At 51.6% G+C, this 17,330-nt stretch overlaps 1 protein-coding gene across 1 annotated transcript in view; it reads right to left on the bottom strand.

The window, feature by feature from the left end:
* Positions 1 to 15,014, bottom strand: part of LOC104028017 (ankyrin repeat and fibronectin type-III domain-containing protein 1) — a 221,210-nt gene extending 206,196 nt beyond the window's left edge. The window contains exon 1 of the mRNA XM_075718985.1: positions 14,830 to 15,014. Coding sequence (XP_075575100.1) covers positions 14,830 to 15,014 — 185 coding nt within the window. The remainder of the gene's footprint in view (positions 1 to 14,829) is intronic.
* Between the last annotated feature and the right edge of the window lie 2,316 nt (positions 15,015 to 17,330).

Genomic DNA, 17,330 nt, shown 5'->3' with positions numbered 1-17,330 from the left:
TCCTTTACATTTGTAAATACCTTTCAGGGAGGATGCAAAGGGGGTCCAGCGTGATGCTCAGCACCACAGCCACCTCCAGCACCCACTTCCCTCCTCTCACCAGACCTGCCCTGGCACAAGACCACAGAGGCAGGACCGGAGCTGCAATGCGCATTCACTGTTGCCACCCCAGCACAGCACAGGCCCTCCCAGGGATGCCCACTGGCTGCATAGGCAAACTCCCAATCCCGTTTTCCCAGGCTCATGACACAGGGCTGGTCTCCCCTGTTGCTTCAAAACCTGAGTCACATGACGGAGGAGACAAAAAGCCTCTGAGATCATCTTGGAAAGGACACTGCTGCTCCTGACAAACACTGGGGAGACGCTTCAGGCACGAACTCTACGTGCTCCAGCACAGGAAGCATAAAGACACTCGAGACATCTGTCAGGGCTGTTCAGTTTGTTTTAAATTCTGTAATTTCTGCAGCATGACCAAGTTTTCCAGCACGTAAGGCTAACAATGGCAAAGCTGACCTAGCTCTAACTACCACCCCCTGGCAAAAATAACTATTTCATATGGTCTGGTCAAAAAATATATTCATAACCATAAATTGGACAGAATATTGTTGTTTTAAACCCTCCCGAGCACCACCTTTAATCCAGAGCCTTAGGCTGGTTTTCATTTCCCTCTGAAGCACCAGAACATCAGTAGTACAAGAGGCAGGTCACCTCCATGGTCAGATGGGCAACAAGACTGTTCAATATGACAGATTTTCATGCTTCCGACACATCACAGTAACTTCCCTAAAAAAAAAAAAGGCTTTCAATGAAGGAGTAATCGATGCCACAAGGTGCTGGCAGCAGAGCTTTCAGCAAGGGCAGGACCCCCCGTAACAGCTGCTCACAGTGGACGCTCGCCTCTGCCCTCCCAGGCCAGGGGGGCAGTTAATGGGTTTTATCTGCCTTGTGAGGAAAAGAGCAAGGAGCAAACAGTCCCAAAATACCAGAGAGGAAACCTACCCCCTGGTCTTCACAGCACAGTGTGGATCAGCTGCCAGGCTCAGAAGAGCAGCCCCAGCTGCGGGAGCGCGGAGGCCAGGCAGGAGCAGTCAGGTACGGGTTTCCTTCGAGGAAGGCTCAGGTCTTGGTCCCAGCCAGCCCCAGGGTCTCACTGCACAACGTCACCAGCACAGAGGGCAAGAAACCGCCCTGCAAGGCTGGGCTGCAGGTCTGTTCCATGGGATGCAAGGGAAGCAAAGCCCAAAAGCATCCTGTTTCTAAGCAAGAACCCGGGCACAGCCTTAGCTACCAGGCTGCCTCTGAGCAATTTCAGCTCAGCACCCACAGAGGAAGGCAGAGACTGGTCTGCCAGGGGAAGCACATACCTGCCGCTACCCCTCAGGAGTAAAAAACAGCCCCTAAAATCCTTAGTTTGAATAAGCTCCTGCTCTCCCTATCTCTCTCTGGAAAAGATGAACATTAAAAGCCAGCACAGCTGCTTGCTTCAGGGTCTCACAACACACATGCCCCAGGGGAATGAATCAACACACACCTGCTGAAGCTCACGTCTCTGGTGCCTCTTCTCTCTGCAGCCCAGCACCAGGGCTCTGCTCTCCTTTCCTCCCCTGCACAACCACTTGTACCCTAATCAAACAGCACCACAAGGGGTTAATAGCACCATCAGTGTGAATTGCTTTTATGCTTTGGTCACAGGATGTGTTTTCTCCATGTGTTCCCCAATAATATTCTCCTACCGGCTGCTGGGTGGTTTGTGCAGGAGGAGGCTGCAGCCATCCGCACCAGAGATCACCAGAGGATCAGCAGTCTAGCCCAGCTGACAGCAGACTGGGAATTTCCTCAGCAGCAAGCCTTCCCAAGATAAAAATGGCCCCTGTTCCTCATGAATATAAACATGATACAGTTTTTATGCCTTTGGAAGGTCATCAAGGTGGTAGGAATAAGTAACCTGTGAGTTTCCATTGCTCCAAGTGGCAAGCTCTTGCAACCTCAGGGGTGCCAGCTGTGGGTGTATCTCTGGAGACTTCTATAACATGCACCAGGGCAGAGTCCTTCCATTATCTAAATTTTAGCTGAAGCTTTCCAGTTTTTTCACAAACATGGATTTGCCACCAAAAAAAGAGCTAACAGAGGCGGTGACCTGAATTCTGTGCACAAGGCAGGCAGCAGCAGGCCCGGAGTGGCCAGTGGGCATGAACACCAGCTCCGGTGGTATGGTGGTTTGATCCTGGATGGACACCAAGTGACCACCAAAGCTGCTCTATCTCTCCCCTTCTCAAATGGACAGGGGAAAGAAAATATAACAAAAAAGCTCATGGGTCGAGATAAGGACAGGGAGATCACTTAGCAATTAGCATCATAGGCAAAACAGACTCAACTTAGGGAAAATCAGTTTAATTTATTACCCAAACTAAGTAGGAGAGGGGAGTGAGAACGTGTGTAGGGTAACGAGAAATAAAACCAAATCTTAGAACACCTTCCCCCCACCCCACCCTTCTTCCTGGGCTCAACTTCACTCCCGATTTTCTCTACCTCCTCCCCCCGAGCAGCACAGGGGGACAGGGAACGGGGGTTGCGGTCAGTTCAACACACGTCATCTCTGCTGCTCCTTCCTTCTCAGGGGAGGACTCCTCACACTCTTCCCCTGCTCCAGCGTGGGGTCCCTCCCACAGGGTGCAGTCCTTCAGAAGCAGACTGCTCCAACATGGGTCCCCCACAGAGTCATAAGTCTCACACCAAGTTGGGTGGGAGTGTCGATCTGCTGGAGGGTAGGATGGCCCTGCAGAGGGACCTGGACAGGCTGGACCAATGGGCCGAGGCCAACTGTATGAGGTTTAACAAGACCAAGTGCCGGGTCCTGCACTTGGGTCACAACAACCCCATGCAACACTCCAGGCTTGGGGAAGAGTGGCTGGAAAGCTGCCTGGCTGAAAAGGACCTGGGGGTGTTGCTTGACAGCTGGCTGAACATGAGCCAGCAGTGTGACCAGGTGGCCAAGAAGGCCAACAGTATCCTGGCTTGTATCAGGAACAGTGTGACCAGCAGAAGCAGGGAGGTGATTGTCCCCCTGTACTCAGCACTGGTGAGGCCGCACCTCGAATACTGTGTCCAGTTTTGGGCCCCTCAATACAAGAAAGACATTGAGGTGCTGGAGTGTGTTCAGAGAAGGGCAACAAGGCTGGTGAAGGGTCTGGAGCACAGGCCTTATGAGGAGTGGCTGAGGGAACTGGGGTTGTTTAGCCTAGAGAAGAGGAGGCTGAGGGGAGACCTTATTGCTCTCTACAACTACCTGAAAGGAGGTTGTAGTGAGGTGGGTGTTGGTCTTTTCTCCCAAGTAGTTAGCAATAGGACGAGAGGAAATGGGCTCAAGCTGCGCCAGGGGAGGTTTAGATTAGATATTAGGAAAAATTTCTTCACGGAAAGAGTAATCAAGCATTGGAACAGGCTGCCCAGAGAGGTGGTAGAGTCACCATCCCTGGAAGTGTTCAAAAAATGGGTAGATGTGGCACTTTGGGACATGGTTTAGTAGGCATGGTGGTGTTGGGTTGATGATTGGACTGATGATCTTAGAGGTCTTTTCCAGTCTTAATGATTCTTCATTTTTACTTTCATTATAAATAATCCAGCCACCAAGCCAGGAAATATGAATTTGCTACTCTACCCTTAATTGGTTTAGTGATGGACTTGGTAGTGTTAGGTTAGTGGTTGGACTGGATGATCTTAAAGGTCTTTTCCAACTTAAATGATTCTGTGATTCCTGCCAGAAGACCTGCTCCAACGTGGGCTCTCCATGGGTCCACAGGTCCTGCCAGGAGCCTGCTCCAGCACAGGCTTCCCATGGGGTCACAGCCCACAGGCCTTCAGGCACACCCACCTGCTCCGGCGTGGGGTCCTCCCCAGGCTGCAGGTGGATACCTGCTCCACCATGGATCTCCATGGGCTGCAGGGGCACAGCCTGCCTCACCATGGTCTTCACCATGGGCTGCAGGGGAATCTCTACGCTGGAGCCTGGAGCACCTCCTCCCTCTCCTTCTTCACTGACCTTGGTGTCTGCATGGTTGTTCCTCTCACATATTCTCACTCCTCGCTCCAGCTGCAGTTTGCATCCCGGGCCTTTTTGGTTTTTTTTTTTTTTTCCTCTTCTTAAATATGTTATCATAGAGTCGCTACCACTGTCACTGATTGGCTCAGCCCTTGCCAGCTGTGGGTCCGTCTTGGAGGCAGCTGGCATTGGCTCTATCGGACATAGGGGAAGCTTCTAGCAGCTTCTCACAGAAGCCACCCCTGTAGCCCCCCCACTACCAAAACCTTGCCACGCAAACCCAAGACAGGTGGCTCCAAGCACTAAACACCCATGGAAGGACACAGGTGCTCCAGGCAGCAGTTCCTGCACCCAGTGGGCTGCCTCGGGTGAGGGGCAAGGGTCAGGGCTGTGCTCTGCTCCCTCCATGCCCATGTGGCTGCCATACCCAGCTAACCAGGAGCTGCTTATTCCCACCTGCATTCTTCCCCATCAAAAAATGCAAACTAAAATTATTTTGCATAAATTTGTATAATTGCCAACTATTCCTACAGGACAAAACACAGAATTTGGAAAAAAAAATGTAAACTTTTTAATTATTAAAGAAAGTATTCTAGTCTTCCCATCTGAAAAATTCTAAACAGAAGTCTCCTTTTTTTCTTTCCTCTTTGAAATATTTCTTTCTGGGTCCAGAGAAAGTCTCCGTTGTCAACCCCCCTCCCCTTCCTCTCCAACTCTTCAGGAGCCCCATCTCAGCCCACCTCCTGCAGGAAACCATCAGCTGGATGGTGTCTCGGGAGCAGCCCTCTCCTCCTGGGGTGGCTGTTCCCTCAGCAAGGGATTTGAAGGAATTAACCCACTCAAACTTCCCCACAGGAGGGTGCCGCACTGGGCACATCGCTGCTCTGCCTCCGATTTCCCACCCTCGCATGGGGGCCAGGTCAGGGCTGGTCACTTTTAGGAGGTCCTTCAGCATCCAAGGACAGGTGATCCCCTGCTCAGCCTCCTGCACCTGGGTGCTGAGCATGCCAGCAGGGCAATGGATAGATGATACTCTGTGCTCAGACCCCTCTAAATCACAATAGCATCTCCTCCCTGCTCCCAGGGCTCTGCCCACTGCCCCCACAAGCACTCACAGGCTCTGACACTGCCATCCTCACAGGCTCCCCATGTGCCATTCAGCTCAACAACTACTCCTTGAGGGATGCAAGCGCAAAGCCCCTTCCCTCCACCTCCAAAGGCAAGCGATGCCAATGCAGCTAGATATCCTGACAGCTGTTAGCAGGGCAGCCAACACCCCCATAGGTCCCCTGTGCCTGGCAGGGCTCCCTCAAAACCTGCTCCCAGCTGAAGAGCAGCATTTGCTCCATGAGCGGAGCGAGAAAAGCCTGCCATGCCACACAAGCCAAGAGCCAGCTGTTTAGCATCCTCCACACACCCCAGGGGCTGCCCTGTGCAGGCAGGAGCAGGCTGAGAAGGGCAAACAAGGACAACCTCCATTCAGAAATCTTCCCCTTGCCAGCCACCACTTTTATTAGAAGCTGTTAATATTCACATCCGCTGTCTGAAATCACTTCCTTCCCCTTCTCCGTACGTAAGTCACGGTGTGTATTGCTGGTGCTTCTGTTTCCTACCTGCACACCCACCCAGCTGTGACTCAGTGCCAAAACAGTGGGTGAATTAGGAATCAAACTGTCTTTCTAGCAACCATGACTCACAGGCCAAAGCTTTCTGCTGAAGGAGAAGTTTTCTGTAGTCATGCTACATATGTAATTCCCCTTAATACCAGTATAACTTCTTCCCACTACTCCATCCAACTACCATTCCAAAATAAAGGATGACTATCCATTTTTTTCTGCCTAATCCAGGCAAAGAGTAGTTGCAGCTTGTGCAGAAAATAGTCAGCTCCCAACCTCATCTCCTGTCCCAAAGATTAGCTTTAAAAGGAGGCCAGAAGCTAGGCATAAAGGAAGAACACCAGGTATAAACCGTATCACTTGGCTTTAGATACCATGGCACCAAAACCCAAAAAGATGACACAAAGAGCACTCAGGCGTGCTTTTCCAGTCTGTCAGATCCAGAAACCTTGAATTTCCCAGCCTGCTCCCAGGCCCACATGTGCCTGTGCTTTCATGGAAGAGATCTTAAACACACCTCTACCTACAGCCACAAGAGCAGACTTTCAAGGAGCATCAAGAGGTAGAGTGGACCAGAGAAGCAAGGCACACCTGGTCAGGTTACAGGGTGCTGGAACTGGAAAGGCACCCAGGCATCCTCCAGTGCACAGAAACCTCTGTGGAGAACCAAGATGTGTCAGGTTCTGGTGGAGAGGCCCCTTGCAAGGACAGGTTTGATGAGAAGAGAGATTTCTTGTCCATGCCGCTCCCCAAGCCCCTTCCTGCTAGATCACAGCCAGAGTGATGCAAACAACAGGGGAGAGCAAAGCTAAAAAGCCTCTTTAGGTTTAATATGCAAAGCCCAGACAGCTCAATCAAGCAACAAAAGCTAAATGTCATTTCCTCCCGTGGCACTGCCACTCTGCTCACAGAACAGAACCATTTACGTCTGACGGCTTGTCATCTCTGTGAGACACCAGGGATGTGGCACCTGCACAGCCTTAGAAAAAGCTGACACAGAGGAGAGGGGAGGAAGATGTGGTCCTTCACCTCACTGCGCACCACCAGCACGAAGGGTGAAGGAGGCAGCTGCAAAATGTAAGAGCTGAAAGGCTCTGGTCACCCCAACAGCCACAACCACACAGCGCCGCGATGCCAAATGAGGTGGGAAAGAGCAGCAGCAGCACTCCCAATTTCAAACAAGCTTCACCCAACCACACACAAGCTGTGCTTGAGGACAGCTATCCATCCAGCTGTGCAACCTGAGAGCACCCTGCGATCCACCATCAAGCTACCCGACCAAACATCTCTCCAACTGAAAGAGGCTGAAGTTTTCAGCTCCAACTCCTAAAGCACATTTTCCTGTTCTTGCATGGCCACGCAAACAATACCAGCTAAGTTGTAAAGATGCTGAGTACCTGCTGCCTGCTACAGTTAACAGGATTAGTGGGCACTCAGCACTTCTGCAAAGCAGGCCACAGTCTGAGTCACTAACACTGGATTTAGGACTCTCTTTCCAGCTCAGCCTGGTTAGGTACAAGCACAGAGCATTTCCATGCAGTAGCAATGGACAATGTTTTTTAATTTTTTTTTTTAATAGATTACAATGATCTGTTGCAGCAAAAATGCAAATCCATGCACCCACACACATTTTCCTGCTGGCCTCCCAGCAGGCAAGGTGTCAGAGCTGCAAAGTTTGAAATATAAGTGCCACCAACACTTTATTGACTAATTTCAGGTGGAAACTTCTCACTTAACCCAAAACACTTCCAAGATCCTTACTTGTTTGCTCTTTTAGGTATCTTTCAGGTATCTTTCCATATTGACATGTCATTTGGAAGCAGAAAGGTTTTGTTCAAAACATGTCAAAAACAAAAGGGGAAAAGTCAGTCAAACTATCAGTCACGTATGGGAGATCCTCAGTGCCCCTTACAGATGCCTCTTTGGGGGAAAGTTTTACCACGTGTTAAAAGCCTCTCACCCAGCTGAAGCTACAGGATATAGTACTTGGGGAAAATGGTCCAGCACATTTGCAAGACTAAATACTGTAGGTGGCTACACAAGACACACCCAAGCATCCATTGAGGCTGGCAGACAGAGGCTCCGCTGGAGCTCCAGGCATTGCCCTGCCACTCTGCACACCCCACCTGGCTGCTTCCTCCATCCTACCAGCTCTCACTCCTACATGTGTTTAAAACAGCCAGCATTGACTAAAAACTCCCAGACTGGGACTTGGAAGGAGTGGGCTCAGTCCACAGCACTGTGTCCCATGCAATATTGGGCACCAAGTCCCTCACACTGTATGAGAAGATCAGGTTCATGAGCCACCTGAGAAACCTGAACATCCATAAGTCTATGGGACCTGATGAGATCCCAAAGTCTTGAGGGAATTAGCTGATGTATTTGCCAAGCCATTATCCATGATACTTGAAAAGTCATGACAGTCAGGTGAAGTCCCTGGTGACTGGAAAAAGGGAAACATTGTGCCCATTTTTAGAAAGGGAGGAATGGAAAACCCTGTGAACTACCAACCTGTCAGCCTCACCTCTGTGCCTGGGAAGATCATGGAACAGATCCTCCTAGAAGCTATGCTAAAGCACATGGAGGACAGGGAGGTGATTCGAGACAGCCAGCACAGATTCACTGAGAGCAAGTCCTGCCTGACCAACCTAGTGGCTTTCTATGAAGGAGTGACTGCATCAGGGGACAAGGGAAGAGCTACAGATGTCATCCATCTGGACTTCTGCAAGGCCTTTTACACAGTCCCCCCACAACATCCTTCTCTCTAAATTGGAGAGATATGGATTTGATGGGTGGACTGTTCACTGGATAAGGAATTGGCTGGATGGTCACATCTAGAGGGTCGTGGTCAATGGCTCAATGTCCGGATGGAGACCAGTGACAAGTGATGTCCCTCAGGGGTCCGTTCTGAGACCAGTGCTGTTTAACATCTTCATCAGTGACATAGACAGTGGGATCGAGTGCACCCTCAGCAAGTTTGCAGACAACACCAAGCTGAATGGTGCAGTTGACACACCTGAGGGACAGAATGCCATCCACAGGGACCTGGACAACCTCAAGAAGTGGGCCCATGTGAACCTCGTGAGGTTCAACAAGGTGCAAGGTCCTGCACCTGGGATGGGGCAACCCCCAATATCAATACAGGCTGGGAGATGAAGGCATGGAGAGCAGCCCTGCAGAGAAGGACTTGGGGGTGCTGGTGGATGAAAAGCTGGACATGAGCCAACAATGTGCGCTCCCAGCCTAGAAGGACAACCGTATCCTGGGCTGCATCAAAAGAAGCGTGGCCAACAGGTTGAGGGAGGGGATTCTGCCTCTCTACTCTGCTCTGGTGAGGCCCCACCTGGAGTACTGCATCCAGCTCTGGAGCCCTCAGTGCAAGAAGGACATGGACCTGTTGGAGCGGGTCCAGAGGAGGGCCACAAAAATGATCCGAGGGCTGGAGCATCTCTCCTGTGAGGACAGGCTGAGAGTTGGGCTTGTTCAGCCTGGAGAAGAGAAGGCTGCAGGGAGACCTTGTTGCAGCCTTTCAGTACTTAAAGGGGGCCTATAGGAAAGATGGGGATAATCATTTTAGCAAGGCCTGTTGTGACAGGACAAGGGGCAGTGGTTTTAAACTAAAGGAGGGTAGATTCAGACTGGATATAAGGAAGAAATTTTTTATGATGACGTGGGTAAAACACTGGACCAGGTTGCCCAGAGAGGTGGTACATGCCCCATCCCTGGAAACATTCAAGTTCAGGTTGGATGAGGCTCTGAGCAACCTGATCTAGTTGAAAATGTCCCTTCTCATTGCAGGGGGTTGGACTAGATGACCTTTAAAGGTCCTTTCCAACCCAAACCATTCTGTTTCTAACACAGTGCCACTGTGATACACCCCAGGATGATACACAAGGCAGTCACACTCCAGTGATGGGGACTCTTGCAAGGTTGCGCTGTAAGTCAGAAGCGAAGACCTGCTGCCATTTTTATTTCTCTCATGCTGTGTGCAGCTAGCACAGGATTTGTTCTTTCAGCGCAGTTTTCCAGCCCCAAAACTTACCAGTTTCTCCTCTTCCCCATCACAACCACGTGCTTGAACATAGATGTGCTGCCAGAGCTGAAGAGATATTTTTATACACCCCAAAAACAACTAAGCACAATCCTGCCAGGAAAACATTGCCCACTACCCCTCCCCACTCACCCACCTCAAAGCCCATCAAACTACAAAGCAAGGAATGTGAATCAGGATATCAGTGTGGAAAATACTGCCAAAGGAGGGGAGGTAACAGCTCCCTGAGCAGCTCCTTGGTCCAGCCTCCCACAAGGCCTAGGATGGGCTCCAACTCCAACAGAGCAGCAGGGACAGCTGGACCCACCTTTGCTCCCCCTGCAATGCAAGGGTGGAGCATCATCCGGAGCACCATTCCTTCAGCTGGAGATTATTTAATGACATAGGCAAAGCAGGCTGGGCAAGTTGGAATTTTTATGCAATGTAATTCTTACACAATTTAATTAATTGCTAATTAACACAACTTCCAATCAATGAGTCAGGTATTGAGAAAAAAGGCACTGAAACCCTAAAGCAAACACCCTGCCTGCCCGCTCCCCAGTTCAGCACAAACCAAGCACCTCTCCTCCCCGTTTTCCAAGCTCGGCTTCCCTAGGTCTCACCACAGGTCACACCACTGCCCCCCCCAAGCCAGAAAAAAGCTCCTCTCCTGGAGCCCACTGAGGATGTACGCTCTTCTCCCCTTAAGTTTTCAGCGGTCTTGAGTTCTGCTGCCTCCAAGGCTGAAGGTGTCCCCCAGAGGTGGACGCGAGGTCTAAAACCAGACACAAATCTCTCCTCCCTCTTCCCCCATCCTGACGATCTCCTTTCCACAACCAGCAATCTCCAGGTAAGCATGTCAAAGCCCCTCTGCGAGGACTGTATGAGTCTCTGGGGACCACAGAGGAGGGGAGAGGTGACAGCTCTCGCCTCTCAAAGAGGGAATGTGTCATCAGCCTCCTGAAGCCAGGTGAGCCGATCTAGCCAAAACCAGTAATGGGCCAAGAGAGAAAGCCACTAAATCAAACAGCCTTCAAGTTTGTGCCTAGAGGACAAAATGCCTCCCAAAAGCCACCTCTGGATAGTATTTGGGATTTTTAACACAGTGCCATTTGTTACTGCTGCAAGTCATGGCTCCCACAAAAGGACTGGCATTCTTAGGGGGTTTCTGCATGCCAGCACTGCATTCAGACCAAGATCAACTCCAACAGTCTCCTTGAAAAATTCTCCAAAAATGGTTAACTCCATCAGATCATGCCAGATCCTCATCCTCCCAGAATTGTTGTAAGCGCCCAGGATCTCAGCCCAGGACTACCAGGCTAGCTTACTGCTAAGCAGCCTTGGCTGAAACCAGCAGCCTGGAAAGGTGCCAGCCTGCTTCTGAAGACTTCAGCTTGCCCTGGAAGCCTCCCCCGGCACACACAGTGGAGCAAGGCTGTTTTCTGAGCCCAGTTACAAGATAATAACCTCCTCAATTTTCTGATCCACTCTCAAAAGCTGCAGGAACCCTTTCAGTTTAAAAATAGCTAACTAAATAAATGAGCTATTTTGTATAACCTGTCTTTTCCTTTCATTACTCCTCCATGCCAGCAGCAGATCCTCTCTACCCATCCTGCCAACACGCAGAGAGCTGGGCACAAACACCTCGAGGCTGGCACCATACGATAATACAAAGAACAAAACCCCCGAACCTCAGCAAGCACCCCCAGCCCCTCCTGTCTTTTGCCCACAGGCACCTGCATCCAGTGCTGCAGCCTCTAAGGTGCAGCAAAATCAACCCCTGCGATGATCCAGGCCTTCATCCTGCACAAAGCAGTACAGCTCCAAAACCAGTCAAGCTGAGCATTTGGTTCATCCATCAATGCTTCTACTAGATTGAAAAAAGTTACTGCAAATAATTACTTACTTTCCTGAGATCAGCTCACCAGTACAAGCTGCATGCTGGGGACACACCGATCCCCAGCTTGTCACACCTGGAGCCTCTCAACCCCCAGCAATCTGACTGTCCAATTGATTTAATAACATGGGGCAACTATGCCACAGCACCACAGCAGAGCATCTGTCCTCCTGCTGAGCACAGCGGGCAAGTCTCAGTTTGGAAAAGCCTCCAGCTGACGTAACAGTGAAGGTGTAAACCACGACACAGCTCTGTGCCACAGGTCACAGCAGAACAGGAGGGCATGGGGCACATCAGAGGCTGAAGAGCTCCTGCAAGCATAATGTTTGGCCAATAGCACCTGAACATGGGGAGAGATGATCCTATTGCTGGGCCTCCTCTTCTGTGCACAAGTTTGAGCCCACAAATTCCCAAATCCAGCAGACTTACTCAACCCACCTCATATGCATTGCTTTATTCTGGAGGCGTAGTTTAAAAATGCAGGCATATTACTTAAGACCATAACTACACACCTGCTAATATCTGTTAGGTCCTCTGAGAATGCGTGGGACAACTATATTTAGAATTTAATAACTCCAGTTAGTGCATCCTTTTTACTGCAGACCTGCCTACGTTTGTTTGCTGTGGTCCCAGGGGACTACACGTTTGGCAAGTGCAGCAGGAGCCCAGCTGCTCTGAGCCATGCAAAGGCCAGGGCAGGGCTCCAGTGGGGTTCATTAGACATCACACTGCTGAGCCTAGGATGCAGGATCTCCAGTACCTCCATGAACATGGAAATGTGGGGTCTGAGCATCTTATTTCCTCATTTTATTTGCCCACATTAGCATGAAGAAATGAAATAAAACCAGAAAGTTGCTCATCAGAGCTAGAAAAAGCACTATCTAGAGAATGGACAGGGTCAGACAGAGCAGCAGATGCCTTTTGTTTGCTTTCAGATCCCAGCCATGAAGTGTTCAGCTTTCTGGATGCCAGCAGCCAGTTCAGCTTGGGTGAGGGATCTCAACTGGGACTTCTCAATGTACAGATATTGGAGGGAAAAAACAGGCAAAATCTCAAGTAGCTTGGATGAAAAGTGACACTGATTTCAAAAGCATCCTGTGCTTCAGTCAACACTGATTTTTACTTCCATAATCAACCACGTGCAATGAATGGAAAGGGCTCGGTATCTGCAGGTGCACTCAAGCCTTGTTGCTGGGAGAGTCAGAGGCATGAGGAACACTGCCTACATGCTCAGAGCCAGTCCAGAGGAGCTGCCCTGGAGCAGCTGCATGGCACAGGGGGCAAGGCACGTGAAGGAGCAGGGAGAGCATGGCTCCCAGCATCTCAAGCTCAGCCACACTGGACCAACCAGGCACATGGAGAAGCTTCTGCTTGGGGGAAACCACATCCACCAGCCCCACACAGAGCAGAGCTTTGACAGGCAGCAGCCCCAACGGCTGTGACTGATGCATGGTGAGCCACGCTTCTGCACAAGAGAAGCACTCAAACATGTCCATACCCAGCATCCCCCCCGAAAATTTGGTACCTGAGCTACACACCAGCAATGCCACTTTTGTGGCTAAGGCCCCAGATTTAGGAAGGCACCATGATATCTCCCTTTACATAGGAAACAACCCAATTCCCCCCAAAACACAAGGTCCCGGGCTGTAGCACCCTGTGCACAGGGGATCAATAGGGTGCAGAGCCCCTTGAGCAGCTTCTTGTCTCCCTTGTGCCAGGGAGAGGCCAAGATGTGGCATACACTTGCCCTCCATGCGGTGCTCAGCTGCACAGCAGTAAACCCCAGGCACATACCGCACTTAGCAGCGCCCAAAGAACTGACCTTCCTCACACCCAGCTCCAGTGGGTGTGCACCAGCACAGCAAAAACCTGAGGGCAGAAACCATGGAGAGCACACCACCAAGAAAGATCAGAACAAAGCTCAGCTACGAACGTTTCTGCGTTTCTGGGAAACCATGCCATGCTTTGAGCAAGCAAGGAAGAGGCAACAGTCTCCTGTAACCACTGAGTGAAGAGGGAAGAGAGCAACAGCATATCATGTCTCACCGTCTCAGCAGCAACGCAGAGAGCAGCAGGAGCGGCCCAACTGACAGACCTCCAACTTTTTTTGATCTGCACAGACATTTTTAATAATCTTTACAGAGTACAAGACGCTCAACAAGCAGGGAAGAAGCTGAGTGGGTATCTTGGTGCTATGTTTTTACCCCCATGTGTCCCCACATAGACCTGCACCCCTCCAGAAGCAGGCAGGCACCTTGTGCAGGTCAGCAGCAGGATTTGGGGACACACACTGCTCAGGCTGGTAACCTTCTGCCTGCCCCACCATGAGCTCTCACAGAGGGGAAAAAGCCCAGAGCAGCATCAAGTACTAGCCACGACCTACAAGCTGCTCATAATATCCAAGGAGAGATAAGCCACCCACGCACAGAGCAATTTTCTTAATTGCAATAACTCTGTTTACTTTGCAAAACAAGAATGTGTGCACCCCACAGCTGGGGCTGGCCTTGCTGCCTCCCGCCATGACCCTGAGCACCCTAACGACAGCATGCTCCCAGGGGATTTCCAGTCAGCCCAATGCCACACCTCCCTGTCCCTAGCAATCCCCTTATCAATCCACACCCCAAACGAGCTGATGAAGAACCCTGTGTCTGTCTGCCCAGAGAAGCCCCCTCACCATTGCACCCTGTCCTCAAGCACAACTGAGAGACACAGGTCCTCCCTTCTCCGGCCACTGCATACCAGGAGGCTCCATCAGCACCACATACACATAAGCTTTCAACTCCACCTGTGAAGCCACTTCTTGCTGCCTTGCAGTCAGGGATTTTGCATGCGGCAGCACAAAAGGCAGAGGGAGGGAAGGGCAGTTGTACAATACCCTCACTACTGTAACAAGGAGACAGTGCAGCAGCACAACACAGAAAGCAGAAGACAGAGGCAAGCAGGTACATGTGCACCCATTCACCCAGCAGATGCCTGATGCACCGCTGACACCCGGGACGTGCCCTGGGCAGGGAGATGGATGCCAGGGCATGGAGCCTGCCCAAGATGTCCCATGGCAATGAGCCGCTTAGGAGCCCCAGACAGGACAGAGGTGATGCTTCCAGAGCTCTTGGCTTGCTCCCAGCCCCCTCCCCAGCCCCAGGAGAGGTAAAGGGAAAGCAAAGCACCAAGGACTGCATCTCCCACCCCGAAGCCCCCTGTGCACACACGGAGGGATCAGGACAGATGGGCCACTACCACCCCATACCTGCACTCCGTGACACTACAGCAACAGCTCCCGCTCCGCCGGCCCCGCCGCCCAGAGCGCAGCTCCGTCCTCGACTTCCTCAGGCTGAAGTACTCCGTCAGCTTCCCAAACGAAGCCATGGCCCCCACGGCATCCAAGCGCGCACACACCTGTGACCTTGGGCGCCTGTCCCACCATACGCTCATGCATGCTACACCCCAGCTGTGCTCACTCACAACCCCGCACACTCCGTCAGCCCACGGGACTGGGAAGGGAGCGCTGCGAGTCAGAGAGAGACAGTACAAGCCAGGAGAAGTTTAGCCAGTAATTACTTGTTGGACAGTCCACAGCATGCTTCACGGCAATCCCTCAAATTTCGAGGGTAGGAAGCCCTGCCTCCCCAAGCCAACCGTAGGTTCTGGGCTGCATGAGAACAACTGGCATCTGCACACTTATTTAGTGCAATGCTGCAGAGCTGAATTAAGGAAGAAGGGGAAAAAATAACAATAATAATGCCCACTGGAAAGGCTCCCTCAGTAGCGATGGAACAGGTCTATGAGCCCCCACAGCAAGTGGCTCCTTGGCAGCTGAGGGAGCTGGCCTCTGGTGGGTGGCCCAGGGTGGCTGTGGTGGCCCTCAGCTGGGAGAGGGGATGCTGTCTGGATCAGAAGGCGATGAGAAACCCCGAGAAATCAGCTGTTCAGATAAATTCCCAAAGGGTCTGTTCTTACGGCATTCGGAGACCAGCACAATAGTAGAGAGGATCCCTGCTTGCTCTTCTTGCAAAGGATCCCCGCTTGTTCTTCTTGCGGCTATTCAGAGCTCACCAGTTTTCCTCCCTCCCTGTTTTCCAAAGCAGAAGGCACCCCTTAGCCTCCAGCAGCACCTTCCTAACACGATTTTCCAGCCTGTCACCAAACACCTGAGCACAAGGAGAGGGACAGACATTTAAAGCAAGAAGTCTGATCCGGTCAGAAGTCACCTGCAGGCTCTGCTCCCCAAGCTCCAGCACAAAGCCTTCTACAGCAGGCAGCAGATACAGGGATGCTGTGAACCTGAAGGGAAATCCTACTGCCAAACCACCCCTAGTCAGGAGCACTTATCTCTGCATCCTCACTGCCTGACGCCAGCTGGGCGGAGGAAAAACAAGGGCTTCAAAAAAAAAAAAAAAAAAAAAAAAAAAAAAAATTCTCGCTACAGCCCCACACAGCAAAGCCAGATTAAGTCAGTGAAGCATGTCCAGGGGAAGGGGTGTCTAAGAGCAACTGACAGCCATGCCAGGAGACCCTCAAGGAAACAGCAAAGAAAACCAGTATTAACTCAACTAGCAGACCAGCAAGCTACCTTCATGTCCTCTTGATCCCTCTGTTGTGGATGCCATGTTAAAAAATAAACAAAAATCCATTCACTGTTATTTCCCTGCTTAAAGCTATCTGCTGCAAGCAGCCTGCTCACAACGAGGGACAACCATCCGCTGCTGAAAACCTGCTGTGTGCCTTGCCAAGCCCCATTTCCCTACTCCCTTATTTTCTTCCTTTTCCTCTAGGCTCTGATCAGCTTCCCGCTCTGAATTAAACGCCTGAAGCAGCTGGGTACACCCCACAGAGCAGAAGCCCCACAGCACACGGTCACCCGGGTGGCCGCCCACCCCCACCGGCTGCTTGGGACTCTCAGAGCGACTGTCACCATCCCTGCCCGCCGTTCTTTGGGGGAGGCTTTTAATTTGTTTGAACCATCTCCGCTCCCTGCCTCCTGGCTGCGGGCACTGACATTCACCCCAGCAAAACAGAGCGAACCGGTGCAAACCTGTGCACAAAGCAGGGGGGTGGCGATGCACCAGGGGGACCCCGTGGCCATGGGGGACCCTGCTAGCCCCTCCGTCGAGCAGGTACATGGTCCCCCAGCACCTTCTCCTTCCCGTTTGCACATCGGGAGGGGAGAGCTCAGGCTTGTTTCCCTCTTAGAGCCAGGAAAAAAATAAAGCTGTCCACCCGCTGCTCCGCACAGCCGCCCCCCTCCGTCTCCCACCTTCTCCCTCCGATGGGCTCCACCGCTGCCAGGGAGGGGTCCAGGGCAATTCCTAAAATCGATTCATTTGCAGAGAGGGCTGAGGCAGAGCATCCGTTCGCTGGCTCTTTCAGGCGCAGCGTGAGCCGGTAACACTGTCACCCCTCTTATCTCTCATCGGCTCCCCGTTACCAGTCACAGTGAAATGCAACACGTCAAAGGAGGTCAGAGGAGCCGGACGAGAGCGGAGGGGGCTGTCAGGAGGCAGCCGAAAAGCAGCCGAGGGGGAGACCAGACAAGCGGGAGACAGAAGGGGACAACTCTCATTTCCCTGCTACAGAGGAAAGGCATAACGCCAGCTCTTTCAGAGGCAGCTGGGTTAAAGCACACACATGCCTTTGGAGGAGGACAGCAGCGGTTACCTGGCAGAGATGACGTTATCTGCTCCTGAGCTATGCAAAGGCAACAGGAGAGGGGCTGGGCTGGACAGCAGGAGGAGTGGAGAGGATGAGTGA

This window comes from Pelecanus crispus, chromosome 11 (assembly GCF_030463565.1).
Source record: "Pelecanus crispus isolate bPelCri1 chromosome 11, bPelCri1.pri, whole genome shotgun sequence".
Lineage (NCBI taxonomy): Eukaryota > Metazoa > Chordata > Aves > Pelecaniformes > Pelecanidae > Pelecanus > Pelecanus crispus.
This window is presented reverse-complemented; position numbering and strand designations above follow the sequence as displayed.